At 45.6% G+C, this 20,434-nt stretch overlaps 1 protein-coding gene across 1 annotated transcript in view; it reads right to left on the reverse strand.

Annotated features, from left to right (window-relative positions):
* Positions 1 to 9,035: 9,035 nt before the first annotated feature.
* The window catches only part of bmper (BMP binding endothelial regulator), a 73,222-nt gene continuing 61,823 nt past the window's right edge, over positions 9,036 to 20,434 (reverse strand). Inside the window, exons 15-18 of the mRNA XM_063198408.1 lie at positions 20,389 to 20,434; positions 17,182 to 17,518; positions 10,295 to 10,425; positions 9,036 to 9,262 (exon numbers count right to left, since the gene is read on the reverse strand). The exon at positions 20,389 to 20,434 is cut by the window's right edge and continues 90 nt beyond it. Of these exons, the coding sequence (XP_063054478.1) occupies positions 9,081 to 9,262; positions 10,295 to 10,425; positions 17,182 to 17,518; positions 20,389 to 20,434 (696 nt within the window). The 3' untranslated portion in view covers positions 9,036 to 9,080. The remainder of the gene's footprint in view (positions 9,263 to 10,294; positions 10,426 to 17,181; positions 17,519 to 20,388) is intronic.

Consider the following 20,434-nt stretch of genomic DNA (forward strand, 5'->3'; position numbering starts at 1 on the left):
CAAAAATAAGTCGTATGTTTATTTGTATGTTTTTAAAATTAAAATGTTACCTTTGTGCCATTACACATTTTAGCCACCAGGTGGAGGTATGCACTAGGGCCTATGCAGAGCCGTTAATAAAGAGAGTTGTATGGGCCAACTGGAATCATGGCGCCATGTTCGCTACCAACAGTGATGATTCCACAGTGTAACCCTATGGGCAATGTCAGAATCGCTGGATTTAAAATACAAATAAGGCTTCATTGACTATAGCATAGCGTATAGCTCAAACGTTCGAACCCATAGTTGGCCAAACTCTCTTTATAAACAGCTCTGGGCCTGTGTCTTTATTCAGATGGATTGGAGATGGCAGGTAAAAGGGCAACTCCTTTATACATCACTGAGAGTAGGCGGCAGATACAGAATTGAATTATGATGATCATACTCATGTAGCAATACAGGAAAACAAAAAATAAACACTTTGTCTTGCCAGCTACAGCTGACTAAAGCTTGGCAGCTAAATTCCTTAACACAAACATGAGGAGGATTGATTGCTTTCTTGGCTTCCCAGGCAAACAAACTGGCCCCGACTATGAAAGCGTTGTTGGGTCAAACAGAGAGTCACACTTGCCCTATAAAGGCAAAGTGCAGCAACTACGCCAATGTTGAAAATGAGAGAAGGACCTTCAAAGCACTGGTATCATCACCGTATATTGAAGTTACTGCAAATTTGACATATCAATCTCTAAAGCAGGACACATTGGGACCATAGGACTAAGGCTTTGTCAGAGAGAGTAGAGAGAGAGAGGTTCCATTGGCCCATTGTTTCCGGGTTCTATTATTGGGGGGGAAATCCCCCTTTAGGCAGACCTAGGCAGACCTGAGGACTATTCTATTCAATGCTAGGAGCATTATGACACGCCCCTTTAGGCAGACCGGAACCTGGTCACGTTAGGTGCCCATAGAAACCTATTATGTTGGCATATCTCTATACTTAAAGAATCTCTGGCTTTGTCACAAGATAAAGGAGGTGTTATAAAGACCATTGTCAGTCTAAACTCTTATTTCGACCAAATATGTAGTTACTGGACTTTGCCTTTGTAGGGCAGAATACAGGCAGAGATTCTTTAAGTATATAGAGATATGCCAACGTAATAGGTTTCTATGGGCACCTAACATGACCAGGTTCCGGTCTGCCTAAAAGGGCGTGTCATAATGCTCCTAGCATTGAATAGAACAGTCCTTAGGTCTGCCTAGGTCTGCCTAAAGGGGGCAATAATAGAACCCGGAAACAATGGGCCAATGGAACCTCTCTCTCTCTACTCTCTCTGGTGCAGTATATGGAAATGCTGCCTGATGCCAGCTTGGAAAATGTTGCAGTGGTGCGATCTTAGAAGTGTGGAGGTGAGGGGGTAAACTGCTCTGGTGCTGTGCTGTATTTGTCATAAATGCAGATTTGGAGAGGAGGTGGTAGACTAGGAAGATCTGTTCTGTTCTGGAACTCTGGGTGCTCATCTCCACATATGTATGCTGATTATATTACATACATTGTGGACAGCCGTGGCCTAGTGGTTAGAGAGTTGGTCTTTCAATCTAGGGTTGCAGGTTCGAATCCCCCCTCATCTCCCCCTCTCATGGCTTAATTCCTCTTGAGCAAGGCACCTAACTCCACATTGCTCCAGGGACAAATAATAACAGTAAGTCGCTTTGAATAAATGAAAGCGTCAGCTAAGTGTAATGTAATGCAGGGATTTTTGACGTTGAGGCCCATTTTTTGGGTGCAGAGTGGCCCGGGGCCCATCTAATATTGCCCATGCCATTATATTATTTTATATTATATTATATTATATTATATTATGCCATTGTATTAACATTTCAGCTGTCAAAGTGAAATCTGTCAGACCCCATCTGAGAAACTCCCATTGTCATCGTGACACAGCACTCCGCAGCACACAACAAAATTACATTTAGGCCTCACCTGTGCAAGTGGGCAGCCTCAAACAGTGCTGGAAAGTAGCAGTGCGGTGGGACGTACGTTACCACGCTCAGGGTACTTCAGTCATGGAGGAGGATGGGGGAGAGCACTGGTTAATTACTCCCCACACCAACCTGACGGGTCGGGAGTCGAACCGGCAACCTTTGGGCTACAAGTCTGGTGCCCTAACAGCTTTCCTATGACTGAGTGTGTGTGTGTACGTGCGAACGACTGCCCTGCTCTAAAGCTGAACACACATCACGTCTAGGCCTCCAGATCTATTTACCTCAGACAAAACGATGTTAGTCTGAATATTATTTCCTGTGTTTATAGCTTTCACTTCATCTGCTATTGCATCTAGAGATGTACAGGATCCAAGATCCGGTTCCGGATCCGGCAGGATAATAGGGTTTTTCACACGATCCGGATCCGGTTCCAGGACCAAGGATCCGGTAGCCGAGGCTTTTCAGTCAAAATAGTTTGAGCCAAGGTGATAAAAAGGGCCCACATGTGTGAGTAGGCTATGTGTTTCAACCCTTTCGTAGGATCCGGTATCCGGTTCCAGATCCGGCAGGATCTTAAGCAGTGGATCCGGTATCCGGCAGAATCCTAAAAATCAGGATCCGGTGCATCCCTAATTGCATCACAGCTTCACCCATGAGCGTGAGTTTCACCCCAGTTCAGTTTCGGTCTAGGGGAGGAACTTAAGGTTGCTCTCAAAGGAGACACCAGTATATCTTGCCTCATACAGGAACTACTCCACAGCCGGAACAAGCAGTAAAACACGAATAAACGCATTCAAGATGTTTGGTTGGTTATCCCTTCAGTGAGGATTGTGTTTAAGACGTGGCTGGCCATTGTTATCTTTCTTTTCTCGGAGGATCGTCTGGCCACGGTGCAGACGGACGGATATTCTCTGACCAATTACAAATACAGTTATTATTATTATTATTATTATTATTATTATATTCTCTGACCAATTGCCTGCAGGGTTGCCAGATAAGGCTGATGATTTACAGCCCAAAAAATGCTCAAAACCCGCCTAGAAGCACAAAATCCCGCTCAATTCTATTGATTTCTTTGATTTTGATTTGATTGATTTTGGGGTGCGTTCCAATATGCGACCTTGCTTCCTCCACTTGGGCTTGTGGCCTCACGTTTTGCTGATGCCCCGCCTCTATCGAGAATGCAATTAAGTTTCCCCGCTGTCAGCCTAGCCACAACAATTTTCGGGGGACTATTCTTCATTCACCATCCAGTTTGCAAATGAGAAAATGACTTTACAATTTAGCTTTAGGGAGATATTGAGTGCGTTTTAATATGCGACCTTACCTCCTCCACTTGCCTCCTCATCTTGCTTCTCGTCATGATGACATTACTGACAACGGCATTATATTTCAATGTCTTGCAAAAGCCCAATTGTAGAGTCTTTTTCTCATTTGCAATTGGGATGGTGAATGAAAAACAGTCCCTCAAAAGTTGTTGTGGCGAGGCTGACAGCTGGGAAACTTTATCATTTTCTCCACGGAGGAGGGGCCAGGAGGCGGGACGAGGAGACAAGCGCAAGTGGAGGAGGCAAGGTCGCATATTAATAAGCACTGATTGAAATATAATGCTGTTGTCAGTGCTGTCATCACGACGTATTACTTCCTGGCCACAAGCACAAGTGGATGATGCAAGGTCGCATATTGGAACGTAGCCAAGAAGAGTTGGGGAACCAACCACTTCACCCCAAAAATTGGGACGTCCTCAATTGAGATTGTCTACAAAACGTCTTGAAAAAAATATTTAAATACATTACAAACATACTGTACATTTATTAGTTAGAGGATTATTATTATTATTATTATTATTATTATTATTATTATTATTATTATTGTACTTTGATCTTTGTCCACACGGTGGCACACGTGGCAGATTATTCATTCATTAGAACAGCAAACTACCAACTTGTGAATCATGATACATTGGTTTGGGTCTGTATGCCATAGGCCTACAAAGATAAAGGTTCTTTGATGAATTAGTTATATGTGTATACCCACACATACGCACGCCCGCGTGCGCGCACGCACGCACGCACGCACACACACACTCTCTCTCTGTGTCTCACTAGCCACTTTAATAGGAACACCTTTACAACTGTTCATTGAGGCAAATTTCTGCCAATCACATGGTGGTAACTCTATGCATTTATGCATGTAGACATAATCGAGATGATTTGATGCAGTTCAAACCGAGCATCATAATGGAGAAGAAAGGTTATTTAAACCTGTTGGTGCCGAAAGGGATTGATTTGAGTATTTCATAAAATACAGATCTAGTGGGATATTCACACACATAGCGGTTCTGTGGGCAAAAATGCCTTGTTGATGGCAGAGGTCAGAGGAGAATGGCCAGACTGGATTGAGCTGATACAAAGGCAACATTAAGTCAAATAACCACTCATTACAAGCGAGGTATGCAACATGAAAACATGGATTAACCCAACGGGCATTGAAAATTAGCCTATTGCTACAAATGCTATGATGCTTATCTGTTAGGTTGTTGTACAGCCTACATGATGTGTATTTGTCCCTACTCAAATAAACCATATCAGTACTGAACTGAACTGAACTGAACGTTTCAGGCTGGAAATGTAATGGCATAAGGATGTTTTCTTAGCACAATTTGGGGCAATTAGTACCAATCTATCTAATCTCTGTTGGAATGCCACAGCCTACCCAAGTATTGTTGCAGGCATTTAAGGCAGTTCTGAAGGCAAAGTGGGGTCCAACCCAGCACTAGAGAGGTGTTCCTAATGAAGTGGGGTCCAACCCAGCACTAGAGAGGTGTTCCTAATGAAGTGGGCTCCAACCCAGCACTAGAGAGGTGTTCCTAATGAAGTGGGGTCCAACCCAGCACTAGAGAGTAGAGAGGTGTTCCTAATAAAGTGGGTCCAACCCAGCACTAGAGAGGTGTTCCTAATGAAGTACCCAGCACTAGAGAGGTGTTCCTAATGAAGTGGGGTCCAACCCAGCACTAGAGAGGTGTTCCTAATGAAGTGGGGTCCAACCCAGCACTAGAGAGGTGTTCCTAATGAAGTGGGGTCCAACCCAGCACTAGAGAGGTGTTCCTAATGAAGTGGGGTCCAACCCAGCACTAGAGAGGTGTTCCTAATGAAGTGGGCTCCAACCCAGCACTAGAGAGGTGTTCCTAATGAAGTGGGCTCCAACCCAGCACTAGAGAGGTGTTCCTAATGAAGTGGGGTCCAACCCAGCACTAGAGAGGTGTTCCTAATGAAGTGGGGTCCAACCCAGCACTAGAGAGGTGTTCCTAATGAAGTGGGGTCCAACCCAGCACTAGAGAGGTGTTCCTAATGAAGTGGGTCCAACCCAGCACTAGAGAGGTGTTCCTATGAAGTGGCCGCTGAGTGTAGGCCTATCATGTAGTAGAATGTAAGGGGAAAATGTTTCTTTTCAGAAATGTAATTGAATAAATTTGACTTATCAAAGGGGTGAACTATGCATGTGGCCTATTGCAGGGTTTCCCAAACTGGGGTGCGTGCACCCCTGGGGGTGCGCGGCCTGCCATAAGGGGGTGCGTGAGCTAAATAGAGCAATGGTGGATATGTGAGTTTTTATCCAGCATTAATGAATATGAAGTAGTTTTTAATTGTACTGTGAATTGTATGCTGGGATGGTCCATCTGAAGTGTAGTTTAACTCCTAGACTATTGGAAAATAGGATTCCCCAAAACTGTGCATAATGTGCAGTGAATCACACTTCAGCACACCAAAATATTCGCTTAGTGGGTGCGCGAACCACATTGAAATCTACAAGGGGGTGCGCAGGGGGGAACGTTTGGGAACCACTGGCCTATTGTCTTGGTAACAGAGTGCTGGTTTGGAAGCTGGGTCCAGCTGTGTCGTGCTCAATCGAAAAGCAACAAGTGGCGGCCGAGTCGTGCTGTGTGGAGCTGTACCGGGTAGAAAAGGGGCAGTGGAAATTACCCGGGCCGGCTAAACAGACAAACAGACAAACCAAAGCGACCGAAAACATAACCTCCTTGGCCGAGGTAATTAAGTCAAGCGTGAAGACCGACCGCTACCATGTCTTCTTTACAGGTACCATGGAGTGTCGATGAAACGTAACCTTCTGGAAGCTATTGTCATAAGATTTCATTGGTACTACTACGGGCTAAACCAGGGGTGCCAAACTCAAATTGACCGAGGGCCAAAATTTAAATCATTAACGAAGTTGAGGGCCAAACTCAATATTTGTTTTATTTTAAAAAATGACTAAAATTGTGCATACACACACTTAATACCCATATTAAAATTTCACAAACAGACACCCATCAAAGATCAGATGTGACTATCTTCATATTCATTTGCAGATTTGTGAGCTGTTTCACTGTCCTGGGCCCACTCATATTAATTACATACCAAATGTCATGTTCAAGTCTTATTAAGCTATGCTGCATATTAATGATGTATGTGGGCCAACTGTAATACAGATGTGAAATGATCTCGTGGGCCAAATAAAATGACTCCGCGGGCCACATTTGGCCACCGGGCCTGAGTTTGACATCCATGGGCTAAACCAGTGGTTCTTAACCTTTTTTATTTAACGCACCCCCTTTCCTGTGCCGAAGACCAGCCCGCACCCCCAACACAAACTTTGGCACGTGTATATGCACTAAATTTGTTTTAAGTGATTAATTACAATGATTCTTGCTTGAGACATTAATCAATACCTGTTACATAAGGCATTACCTGTTAATGACTTACAATGGGGACCATAACATCTTAAATTGACCAAACTATAATGTTTGCAAGCATAATTTTCGTCACAACCTCAACACAAACAAAATTCTCCGCACCCCCTGGAATCTCTGGCGCACCTCCAGGGGGTGCCCGCAGCCCAGGTTAAGAACCACTAGGCTAAACTACATATTCGAAGGGCTATCTGAAGTTTTGGTCTGTCACCCAAGGAGCATGTAAACTTAGTAGACAATACAGTTGTTGTTTTCATTTTAAGAATATGATTGCTCTTAAATACCATAAGTTAACCATCACAAAGTCAAAACAAATATACATAAAATACCTTCAAATACAAAGTGTGAACAGACAACCATCAACTAGAGGCTTTCTTTTTCTTTTCTTTTCTTTTTTTTTCAAAAATACAGTACAGTTTCCCTGTGATGTTGCACTAATGCGTCACATTTGGGTATCTTCTCCGACAATTCCAAAATAGCACAAAATACAACACAAATATAAATATCCTCTCCCTTTACATTATTATCTTAAACAAAATTAGATGTTCTGGCTCTTGCTACAACATTTCAACCGGCCAATGCGTATAAATTAACAATATCATAAACAAACAACCATACTCAATAATATCGATAGGGACATAAAGCTGTCTTTTTGTACAAATCTTGTTAGTTTACAGTATAAAATTTAACACATGAATGACAATGAAGTTGGGAATTAAATAAGGCAGGCAAAGCTGCATTCCAAATAGTAACTACATAGTGTGTGTGTGTCTGTGTGTGTGCGTGTGTGTGTGTGCGTGTGTGTGTGTGTGTGTGCGTGTGTGTGTGTGTGTGTGTGTGTGTGTGTGTGTGTGTGTGTGTGCGTGTGTGTGTGTGTGTGTGTGTGTGTGTGTGTGTTTAGCTTTCTTTGCTGAGTTAATTTTGGAGAGTCAGGAGATGTGATTGGTCCGATATGCTGGGTCTGAATCGTCTCCTGGAGTTGTGATTGGTCAGTTGCGGAGTCTGAATCCGTACCCGCCTCCTCTCCTGTCATGCTGCATCTCTAGGTAACCTAGACTGGACTGGAGAAGGACAGAAGCCTTTCCAAGGGGGCCAGTTACTTCCCATCCGGCCAAGAGTCAGCCGCATTGACTGTGTGTGTGTGAGAGAGAGAGAGAGAGAGAGAGAGAGAGAGAGAGAGAGAGAGAGAGATGGTGGGAGAGAGAGAGAGAGAGATGGTGGGAGAGAGAGACAGAGAGAGGGTGGAAAGATACAACAGAGAGAGAGGGACAGACAGACAGATAGACAGAGAGAGAGAGAGAGAGAGTGAGAGAGAGAGAGAGAGAGAGAGAGAGAGAGAGAGAGAGAGAGAGAGGATTCCGCTTCCCCTGGTCCTCCGCTCCTCTCGTGTCCTGAGATCAGCGTTGGTGGCGGCCGGCCTGCCTGCCTGTTATGTCTGTTCTGTTCAGCAGCAGTGAGGACTGACAAGTTACTTCAGCATCAACACTTTAGCCTGGTAAACCAGCGCCACCCGCTGCGCGCCGAAATTTTTCAGCTGCGAGTGGGTCTGGCCTCGGATCTGAGAATGTTTTGAACACTGTGCTCTGAGTCTGGCAACACCAATTACAACACAGAGATTTGTTTTGAATCAAAGTGGGCGGGGTTTTGAGGGAGTGACGACGAAGCTTGCAACATCGTTGGGAAAGCACATCAACGGCAAAGATCGCCGATTGGTCAGGGTGCCGGCACGGTTTGAAAAAACAACAGGTTGTTCTCATCAGCAATCGTCCGAGGTAACGTTCATCGGGGCCAGACTAAATTACTCCGGTCTCACATTTAGGCTGGTTTATCAGGCTATCAACACTTGGGCAATTCCACCAATCCTGTATGTCCAATCAAGACGTGACGTGACGTGACGTCTCTGCAAAGGGAAGTGAAGTTGCTCAAGTGTACTCCTGTCTTGTCCAACCAAGGCGTGGCGTGACGTGGCGTGGCGTGGCGTGAGGTGGCGTGGCGTGACGTGGCGTGGCGTGACGTGACATGGCGTGACGTGGCGTGACATCTCATCTCTGCGAAGTGAAGTGAAGTTGCCCAAGTGAAGTGATGATGATGATGGTGTTGGAAGGCTTTGGTTCTGTGCTGCGCTGGCCTGCACTGCACTGCACTGTAGTCTGTGTGTGTGTGTGTGTGTTCCCTAGCGCCCCCTCCTGGCCTGTGATGCCCACTGCACTACACTGCACTGCACTGCACTGTAGTCTGTGTGTGTGTGTTACAGTGCAGCAGCAGCCCCCCTGTGGGCCCCCTCCCCTGCTGTAGTAGTAGAGTCCATAGTCTGTTGTTGTTGTTGTTGTTGTTGTTGTTGTTCCCTGGCGCCCCCTCCTGGCCACGTGTGTCATCGGCCCGGGCAGGCGGTGGGCTTGATGCAGCGTCCGTGGTGCAGCAGCAGGTTGGCGGGGCAGTGGCATCCCGCTACGCAGGGCCTGCTGCAGGGGCCGATCTCATTCCAGTTGTCACACGTCTTGGTGCAGCCGGGGCCACACGTGTCGTACACCGCGCCGTGTTTACACTGGGTGGCTGTGGAGAGAGAGAGAGGGAGAGAGAGGGAGAGGGGGAGAGAGAGGGAGAGAGACGAAGAGAGAGAGAGGGAGGGAGAGAGAGAGAGAGAGAGAGAGAGAGAGGGAGAGAGAGAGAGAGAGAGAGAGAGAGAGAGAGAGAGAGAGAGAGAGAGAGAGAGAGAGAGAGAGAACACATCAGGTTATTTTCCAGGGAGGGTTTTCTGGTAGGCCTACAGCTCGGCACAGCGCGACTCGGCCGCCACTTTTACAAAAAGTGCTACATTATATTTGAAAGATGCTTTTATACAAAGCAGCTTTCGATCGAGGACGTTCATACAACACTTGCAGATACAGTACAAAGTGCACAGGAGATATGCTATCAAAAAATAGGTGAGACACTGACGAAGGCAACAGCCGAAACGTTTGTCTACACTTCTGCTGCTATGTAAATAATAAAAAAATAAAGTGAAAGTTTGAAGAAGGCCAGACGGCCGAAACGTCACTTCACCAATAAAACATGGAGCAGAGTGTGCGGCATTCTTTTCATTTTCTTTAACATTTGTATGCTCAGGAAGCCAGCACCTCAAGAAAGATTTTATTGGTGTGCGATACCTCTTTTTTCCGTTTGTTTGTTTCTAACAGTAAACAGATATTTTGACTCACTCATGCAGTTCTGCTCAGGTCTCCAGAGCAAATATATGTACTACGCAATATACTACACAACAGATGCAAATGCCATGTGGGGTTTGTTTTTGTTTGTTTGTTTGTTTGTAACAGCAGATACAGTACGAAATGCACAGGAAACATGCTACACAACAATAGGTGCAAATGCCACGTGGGGTTAGTATCTATTTGTTTGTTTGTTTGTTTGCAACAGTAAACTGATATTTGACTCACTCATGCAGTTCTGCTCGGGTCTCCAGAGCAAATATATATAGGCTACTACACAATATATATACTACACAATAGATGCAAATGCCACGTGGGGTTAGTATCTATTTGTTGTTTGTTTGTTTGTTTGTTTCTAACAGTAGACGGATATTTGACTCACTCATGCAGTTCTGCTCGGGTCTCCAGAGCACCACGGCTCCCTCCCTCTCGCAGGCGCGGCTGTAGGCCATCAGGGACTCGCAGTAGCAGTTCTTATGCAGCGGGCACTCACACATGTCCGTCACACACGACCTGGAGCACAAGACAGGACAAGACAAGGAAGTAAGTCAGTAATTAAGTAAGAAGATTTTAGATGCAAACCCCCCTAAGTGCCTTTTCAGAAAATAATCTTAATTCATTTTTATTTAATAAAAAGCTATCAAAATCGCATATTTTGTTATTTTATTTATGCAATATAACTATTTATATGTATTATCAAGTCCATGAATGTAAACCAAACCAACAACGGGGTTCTCTAAAAATATAGAAGTGCAGGTCTTCAGAAATGGAGTTAGGGGGTTTTGCATCTGAACTCTTCGTATGCCCTTTATTATCCCACAATGGGGAAATTCATGTATTGCAGCAGCAGTAACATACATACAGTTTATGCTAAAAACAGATGGCATATATACAGACACAGGACCAGGAGGGGGGGGGTGTATAAAAAGTTAGCGTCCAAATAAATACATTAATAAAAGTGCATAAAAACACAGGTAGCAGTACAGTGTTAGCAGTGTTAGTAGCATCATAGGAGGAGGAATAGACTAAAAAGTAATAAAAGAAAAGATGCACTCATCACAGAAAGAAATGAGGGGAGAGTGTTGGCTCAGTTTGCTATGGTTCTGTACCATAACACCTTGCCTGGTTACCACCAGACCCAATCACAAGTGAGATGAGGTCTGGAGACCTCCCTACTGTAAATCCCGTATAGGGGGTGGTGTGTGGTTTACGATTGACGGCGGCTGTTTATTGTATCATTCTATCATGTGGCATATATACGTAGCCATAGCCAATCGTGTCTGTTGTATCTATTCAAACAAACTGAAGTCATCGCCTCTCCACGCCTCCCTGCTCTGACGGGAGAGAGACAGACAGGGGACCATGATCTGGAACCCTCACTGAGGGTAGACTCCATGCTGCTTTCAGTGTTGCCAGATGTGTCTGACCAAATCCCGCCCAAATGCTTCTAAAAAAATGCCAAAATGCGCTGAATTCCGCCCAAATTCAACAAATTACATTGAGCTCTATGGGCCCAAAACGGCAGAAAAAAACGCCAAATGGCCAATTTTTCCCGTTTTTACCCGCAGACGCTCATCCAAAGTAGCCCAATTGGGCGGGCACCCCCCCAATCTGGCAACACTGCCTGCCTTTCAGATCGGAACGCTGGTGCAAAGCAGCATGGGATTTCCCAGGCTACCATCACACCGGGGACCCACTGGGGACACGGGTTCGATTGGAACCCGAGGTCATTTCCCGATTATTCCCCATCTCTCCGCCACACTTCTCTCTCTCCTTTCCAAATAAAGGCATAAAGAAAGAAAGAAGGAGATGAGGACGGTATAAAGTTGTGGATACTGTGGGTGCATCCCAATATGTGACCTTGCCTCCTCCACTTGTGCTTGTCTCCTCGTCCCGCCTCCTGGCCCCTCCTCCGTGGAGAAAACGATTAAGTTTCCCAGCTGTCAGCCTCGCCACAACAACTTTTGAGGGACTGTTTTTCATTCACCATCCCAATTGCAAATGAGAAAAAGACTTTACAATTGAGCTTTTGCAAGATATTGAAATATAATGCTGTTGTCAGTGATGTCATCATGACGAGAAGCAAGTGGAGGAGACAAGTGGAGGAGGCAAGGTTGCATATTAAAACGCACTCTGTATCTCCATGGCACTCCAAGTGACCTCTGACCTCTGATGATGGTCTGTCTGTTGGGCAAAAGGTTTCTGTAACGTGTCAGGTATGTCCCGTCAATGGAGGGGGATGTTTTCTTAGGTGAGCAAATCAGCAAAGAAATCTTATCACTGCAAACATGTCCGGACAAACAGGTGATTTCCCCATATGTGTTAACATGCTTAAGGGGTTTAAATCTATGACTTGCTCACATTTAGTGTTGGCTTAGAGTTAAGAGATAGACGTCCTGACGACATCCTACGGATACAGAGGAGGAAATTCCACACTTTTATCAGCCAGGTCTCTGCTCTGCTCTACTCTGCTCTGCGCTGTCAGCTGGGTTCAGCTGCAACCTTACGATCCCAACAGACGAACCCCTTGTAAAGAAAGACGGATGGACTCTTGCACACCTGCCGAATTCCTGTTCATAGTCCAAGGAAGGATATCTCCTGGCTATCTCGTCTCGTCTCATGTCCAATAATAATCGCTCAGACCTTTCCACAAAAACATTGAGTGGAGTGTCTGTCCAGGGGTTTTGTGCTCCTGCTGCAGCAAAGTGGCTGGCTGGTCATCCACATCTGGTTTAGGGGTATACTACACCAGTGTTTCTCAACTGGTGGGTCGCGACCCAAAAGTGGGTCGCAGAGGGGTCATAGGTGGGTCGCAGAGCCATGGTATAAAAAAAAAAATCATAATTCATTTATTCGCTAAAAAACATCCAACTTTCCCTGCAACAATTTACAGCTTTTATTTTGATAGGCGATTGAACTTGTGTCATCTGTCGTCATTGATAAAATCAGAATGTTTATGCGCGATAGTAGCGTGCAACCAGTTATTAGTCTCACTAAAAAAAATTGGGTCGCGACTGAATGAGATTGGAAAATGGTGGGTCCCAAGACTGTTCCAGTTGAGAACCACTGTACTACACTACACTGCACTATACAGCAAGATCCTCAGCTCAGCTCGGGATGACTTTTGCACATTTTAGCCGGTGACACGCAGGCAGGCAGGCCAGGCCAGGAGGGGAAAGGGGTATAACAGATAGCTCCCTGTGTTCATGCACGGCTGAAACGGTGGTCTGTGCAGTCATGTTGAAAAGCGTTTTCCCTTCTGAAGACTGTCCAGGAGAGAGAGGAAAGGAAAGGAAAGGAAAGGAAAGGAAAAGGGGGAAACAGAGTTCGCTGCAGAGGAAAACCTCAGTCTGGTGTGAACTGCTGCTTGGAGCCCGTTGAAAGGCCCTGGCGCGGTTTTTGAGAGCGATAAAGTCGTGGAACGGTTTGATCTGCACCACACGGCACGGCGGCCGGGTCGACTCTCTCTTCCACTACTACTGTGTGTGTCCTCTAGCCTCCTTTTTCGACTGCGATTCCTCTGATTAGCTGAGCGGTGACGTTGGGAAGGGTTAAGTGAAGACACTGTGGACAATAGACATTAGTCTCGTTCGTGACGAAGCAGTGCTGCTTTTGCTAAGCAGCGAGCATGCACACTTCGCCAGTTTGATGCATTGTGGTTAGAAAATTCTAACCACAATGCATCAAACTGGCAAAGTGCGCATGCCCACTGCCTAGCAAAAGCAGCACTGCTCCGTCACGAACGAGCCTACTGCCTCACTATGACCTTTCAAAATAGCGAATTTCTCTGTACTGGTTTCGGACTTCATTTCAGCGTGAAATGAGATGGAAAGCTACGTTAGCATTTTGGGGTTTCATGCTGACGTGGCGTGAAAGCGGGCCATGGGTTCAGCACCAGGAGATGAAGCCCAATGGGAACCAGCTGGGGCAACAGAACTGGGAGTTCCACATTGGGGGCAAGAGAACTGGGAGTTCCACATTGGGGGCAACAGAACAGGGAGTTCCACATTGGGGGCAACAGAACAGGGAGTTCCACATTGGGGGCAACAGAACAGGGAGCTCCACATTGGGGGCAACAGAACAGGGAGTTCCACATTGGGGGCAACAGAACAGGGAGTTCCACATTGGGGGCAACAGAACAGGGAGCTCCACATTGGGGGCAACAGATAAGGGAGTTCCACATTGGGGGCAACAGAACAGGGAGTTCCACATTGGGGGCAACAGAACAAACAGGGAGCTCCACATTGGGGGCAACAGAACAGGGAGTTCCACATTGGGGGCAACAGATAAGGGAGTTCCACATTGGGGGCAACAGAACAGGGAGTTCCACATTGGGGGCAACAGAACAAACAGGGAGCTCCACATTGGGGGCAACAGAACAGGGAGTTCCACATTGGGGGCAACAGAACAGGGAGTTCCACATTGAGGGCAACAGAACAAACAGGGAGCTCCACATTGGCGGCAACAGAACAGGGAGTTCCACATTGGCGGCAACAGAACAGGGAGTTCCACATTGGGGGCAACAGAACAGGGAGTTCCACATTGGGGGCAACAGAACAGGGAGCTCCACATTGGGGGCAACAGGGACCGAGGACTCTGGAAGTTCTTTTTTTTTTGTTGTTGTTTTTTTTTGTCGTCTTTATTGATGATAGGACAGTGTGAGAGGTGGACAGGAAGCGAATGGGGAGAGAGACGGGGAGGGGTCGGCAAATGACCCAGGCCGGGAATCGAACCCGGGTCGGCCAGGGTTGAGGATTCTGGAAGTTCATACTAGAGCAGTGGTTCAATCTCAACCTTTCTTTAAACAACCCCCCGTAACCTCATCATGAGCCACCCAACGCCCCTTTGAGCTCATCATAAGACTTCCAAAGCCCCCCTTAGTATTAATAAATAAGATGGACTAACATCCCCCGATGCCAACTAAGCACCGCCCCCTCTCAGCTGCATCCTTCTGAAGGTTTCCCCAACGCCCCCTGCGGGGGGCTGTAGGACCCTGTTGAGAAACGCTATACTAAAGGAAGCCCTCTGAGCAGAAGCCGGGGAGCAGTTTGATGACATTGAGTGCATCTTAATATGCAACCTTGTCTACTCCACCTGTGCTTGTCTCCTCGCCCCGCCTCTTGGCCCCTTCTCCGTGGAGAAAACGATAAAGTTTCCCAGCTGTCAGCCTCGCCACAACAACTTTTGAGGGACTGTTTTTCATTCACCATCCCAATTGCAAATGAGAAAAAGACTCTACAATTGAGCTTTTGCAAGATATTGAAATATAAGGCTGTTGTCAGTGATGTCATCATGACGAGAAGCAAGTGGAGGAGGCAAGTGGAGGAGGCAAGTGGAGGAGGCAAGTGGAGGAGGCAAGGTCGCATATTGCAACGCACTCAATGTTGTAATGTCCACGTCCAGTATGTCCTGTCTGCGTTTCCTGTGTAACGCTCTGAGTCTGCCAAAGCATCCAATCACCTGAGATGTGAAGTCTCAACAGATCTGAACTGAAAATAACTCTCCAAGCTTAATGCACGAGGCAGATGCTACAGAGCTCCTAAAAGCCGCCAACCAAAGAGGCCAAGAGGAAAAAGATAGGAAGCAGAATGCTGGGAAAAGCTTATATGAAGAGTTCAGATGCAAAACCCCCTAAGTGCCATTTCAGAAAATAATCGTCATCTATTCTATTCTATTCTATTCTATTTAATACAAAGCTATCAATATTGCATATTTTTTATTGTATTCATGTAATATAACTATTTATATGTATTATCAAGTACATAAATGTAAACCAAACCAACAACGGGGTTCTCTAAAAATATAGAAGTAAAGGTCTTCAGAAATGGAGTTAGGGGGTTTTGCATCTGAACTCTGCATATGTATAGTATATACAGGGGGTGGACGAAATAACTGAGACACCTGCCATTTTAGAGTTGGAAGTTTAATGGCTCAAGTGGACCAGCCTGCTGGCCAATCTTCATTAATGGCACATAGCACCAGTAAAGTGAAGTGTGAAGGTTCAAGTAGCAGGTCAAGAGCACAGTTTTGCTCAAAATTTTGCAATGCATACAACATTATGGGTGACATGTCAGATTTCCAAAAGGAGAAATTCTTGGTACGTGTGTAACTGTTGCATCTTTGACCGAGACAGCAAGTCTTTGTGATGTATCAAGAGCCACAGTATCCAAGGTAATGTCTGCATACCACCAGGAAGGATGAACCACATGAACTAAATGACACTAAAATGACAGGTGTCTCAGTTATTTTGTCCTCCCCCTGTATATATACTGCTCGTACATTATATACACCGTATATAGTGCTGATAACACAACTATACAATAATACAACTATAGAGGAGCAATCTGGTATCAGAAATATACTGCAGTTCAAAGGTGTGGTAACTCCATGTTTTATCAAAATTTAGTTTATACTGAAAATGGTCTTCATAACACCTCCTTTATCTTGTGACAAATCCTTACCATCCAATTGTGTCCCATTTAAGAGACACTGCTTTGTCAAATTTGCAGTAACTACAATATCCAACCCAGTATCAAAGAAGTCACTTTTTGAAGACACTTTTCTCCGTTTCAATGTTACTGCGTTAGTGAAAAAGTGAAAGCCCATTGGGAAACTCCAACTCCAACTCCCATTGTCATTGTGACACAGCACTCCACAGCACACAAGTGAACACTGCACACTGCACACAACGGAATTGCATTTATGCCTCACCCGTGCAAGGGGGCAGCCCTCAGTGGCGCCCCATGGGGAGCAGTGCGGTGGGACGGTACCATGCTCAGGGTACCTCAGTCATGGAGGAGGATGGGGGAGAGCACTGGTTGATTACTCCCCCCACCAACCTGGCGGGTCGGGAATCGAACCGGCAACCTCTGGGATGCAAGTCTGACGCCCTAACCGCTCACCCATGACTACCGTCCAGTTACTGCACTCCATCCGGGTACTTTGCTCGTAAATGTGCGTTATGCCCCGTTATGGGTGAAAACAAACCGAATGTCTCATCAACTTACATGCTACATCGGCTTGTCTAAATGAACACAGTCCATGCTTCAGCCACGGCTGTTTGGCTCTATTATTTGAACAGCCGGCAACACAACATGTTTTCGGCATGTTGTGCGTGAACAACGCTAGTCTACAGGTCCGTATCTTTCGTTTATTAAACCCCAACATCACCAATTGACTTGCATGGGTTGTTTTCCCCCACAAATGGGCGTAACGCACATGGAAAACGTCACGCCGTTCATGAGAAAAGAGGTGAAATCCACTACTCACCTGTAGAAGGAGGTGAAATCCACGAGAGGGTGACACTTCTGGAACTCCCAGGACTTGATCTTCTGGCAGGAGCGGTGCGCCCGGAACTTGACCTTGACGGAGCCGGGGCAGAGGATGGAGGTCGGCCGGCGGGGGGGCTGCGTGCACACCTCGTTCCCTTCCACGCGCCACGACTCCGCAAACTCGTCCACGTCGAACTTGAAGGCGCCGTCGCCGCCGATGGTGTCGTCGCGCTTGTGGCCGTTGTAGTTGCCGCAGAGGCCGCACAGGCGTCCGCGCAGGTGAGGGGCCGCGACCACCTCCACAAAGCTGTCCCCGTCCCATGTGATCTCCAGGCCTGCGAGACGAAGAGGAGGAGGAGGAGGAGGAGGAGAAGAAGAGAGAAAAGAAAAGGACGAAGAGGAGGAGGAGGAGGAAGAAGAATGGGGAGGAGAAGAGGAGAGAAAAGAAAAGGTCTGTGATTGGTAGGTCACACTTTCTTTTTTTATATTTTTTTGTGTGGTCTTTTTGACTTTATTTATGATAGGACAGTGAAGGTGGTGACACGAAGCAAGTGGGGGGAGAGATACGGGGAAGGGCCGGCAAAGGACCCGGGCCGGGAATCGAACCCAGATCAGCCGCATGGTATACGAGTGCCCTATCATCCCCGTCCCATGTGATCTCCAGGCCACACTCTCATCCAACAGTCTCCACTTTCATTCACTCGTCTTAAGAGGTTAGGTGTAGCCAGGCAACTTGACTTGGTGGAGATTTTAGGAGCTTCCAAGATTTCAGCTCCAAAATTAAGTCTAGTTGCCGACAACTGAACTTTTCTTTAATAATATGCCCAGGATGAAGAGAGAAAAGGTGACACTATTAGCAGTCAAAAGCGCTTAGATGTGCAAAGAGAGTAATCCTTAGGGAATGGAAATCTAGCTCTCCATCATGTTTTAAACTATGGCTGAATGATATGGTGTCTTGTTTATATCTTGAGGAATTGCGATATACACTGTCAGACAATCATGCTAAGTTTTGTAAGATTTGGGGCCCCTTTATTGACCATATTAACAGGGACCAACTAGTCATACCTGGATGCTTGATGACGTACCTTCCTATGTGTACGCTTTGTTTTTTTATTTTTATTTTATTTAATAATTTATTTTTTCTGATGCTGGACAAAACCCTGGGACATTTAAACTGGGACCTCTGACCTCACTCATCGGACTGGCATATCACAGTGCTTATGTTATCTTTTATGGACTGGCAGTAGCGTTTTGTCTTTGTTTTTTCTGTTTGTTTTTTTTGTGTGTTAGTGTTGTCTTTTCTGTCTGTAGTGCTTAAAGTTTGAAAATCTTTGAAAATAAAATGCATTAAAAAATCAAAAAACGCTTAGATGTAGGTAATTGGACTTGTTTGTGGAGCAACTTAGGAGTCAAACGGATGCAAACTAGCAGAATTCGTCAGTAGAGCGTTTTCATCCTGATAAAACAAAGATAAGTCTGATTTTTTTCTCCTGTTCAAGTGTAAACGCAACATGTGGATAAAAATAAATCCTCCATTGAAACAAATGCATTCCAGTCCCCTAAACAGGATATTTTTTTTTCTACTGCTTTTTTATATCTGGATTTTAATTGTCTGCTACGTGGAAACAGAAGGCCAAAACCAATGCAAAAGCAATGTAACCAGGAGAAAAGAATATCCGGCTACGTGGAAACAGCTCCTCAGCCCGATTTTTTTTTGCTCCCACTTTTTTTCATGACATTTCAGGTGAAAACTATTTTTCAGAGTTCACAATTATCTACAACAAACCTCTTTTGATTATTAATAGATGAGAATAGGAATACTTCCAAAACCAAACATATCCATATACAGTACGTGTAAACAGCTTCTATGCACACCAAGAACTTCCTCAAGCGTAAACTCTGCCATGTATTTCTTTCAGCTATTGACTGAATCAGCTGATCCAAATGATGAGACACACTTCCTGTACACTTCCTGTACACTTCCTGTACACTTCCTGTACACTTCCTGTGCACCTCGTAGATCAGCCGATTGCTCAGAAGGAATGCATGTAAGGCAGGGCCGGATTAACACACAGGCTAGATATTTTATTTTTATTTTTTTTTAAGTATTTTTTTAGGGCTTTTTAGCCTTTATTGGTTTTTGTGAGACAGGATAGTGGAGGAGAGACAGGAAGTGAGCTGGGAGAGAGAGATGGGGAAGGACCGGCAAAGGACCCGGACCGGGAATCGAACCCGGGTTGGCCGAGTGGTAAACGTGTGCCCTACCATATCAGCCACGGTAGGGCCAACACACAGGCTAGATATGGCTGCAGCCTAGGGCCGGGGCCCCCTCCTTGCAGAAATGTGACCAGATGCCATATTACCAGTGTTGCCAAAAGAAAATCAGCCAAAGTCGCTATTGGCTCGCTGAAATGTCGCTAGAAGTTGATAGATGACGTCATGACGTTACGTATGACGTCACAGCGTCACGCACGGCGCGCTGATGTACAGAAAACGTGCCCAAATGCCTTCATCCACAGTACAAATGGGCGGTGCTAGCTACTTTTTGGAGATCAGAGCTAATCTGCAGCCCTGCTTCACCGTGGGAAACGCTTCTGACGGCGGCGCAGAGTCACAATTATGTTGAAAACAATGAATTTGTCACTGAAAATACACGTTTTAAAAAGTCGCCAGATGCACTAAAAAGTCGCTAAAGGCGCTAGATTTGGTTTTTAGTCGCCAGGGACGTCAAAAAGTCGCTAATTTGGTAACACTGATTATTGCACTGATGATGGTCTTACTGTGACCGAAACGTTTGCACTTCACTTGGGTAGCACTTTTTAGTTTTCTAAAATGCAATTAAAGTATACATTTGCATCGATATTAAGGTGTGTGAGTTCCCTTTGCTTGCTTACAGGTGCAATATTGGAAAATTCATCTGTCGAGTTGAGTACAGTTGGTAGACATGTCATCCTTAATTCCTAGCTCATAATTATGAAATCGTCTATCTTAATTTGTCACGAAATTTTGTTGAGAATAAGGTTACAACAGAAGCTCTGCGAAAAGGGTTTAACAGGGTCAGCTATGCCACCAAGACAGTACAGGGGCATAACAGGGATGACAATTTCCTTCTAAAAATTGACAACTAAGTAACTAACACAATTTGTCTCTTCCACACTCGCACGCGTACACAACCACAACTACGTACAGCTAATTCTCGACTAACCTACAATGGCGGTGAGCTTGAGGAGGTATCCGTCCAGGTCGATGTG

Source organism: Engraulis encrasicolus, chromosome 5 (assembly GCF_034702125.1).
Source record: "Engraulis encrasicolus isolate BLACKSEA-1 chromosome 5, IST_EnEncr_1.0, whole genome shotgun sequence".
Taxonomy (NCBI): domain Eukaryota; kingdom Metazoa; phylum Chordata; class Actinopteri; order Clupeiformes; family Engraulidae; genus Engraulis; species Engraulis encrasicolus.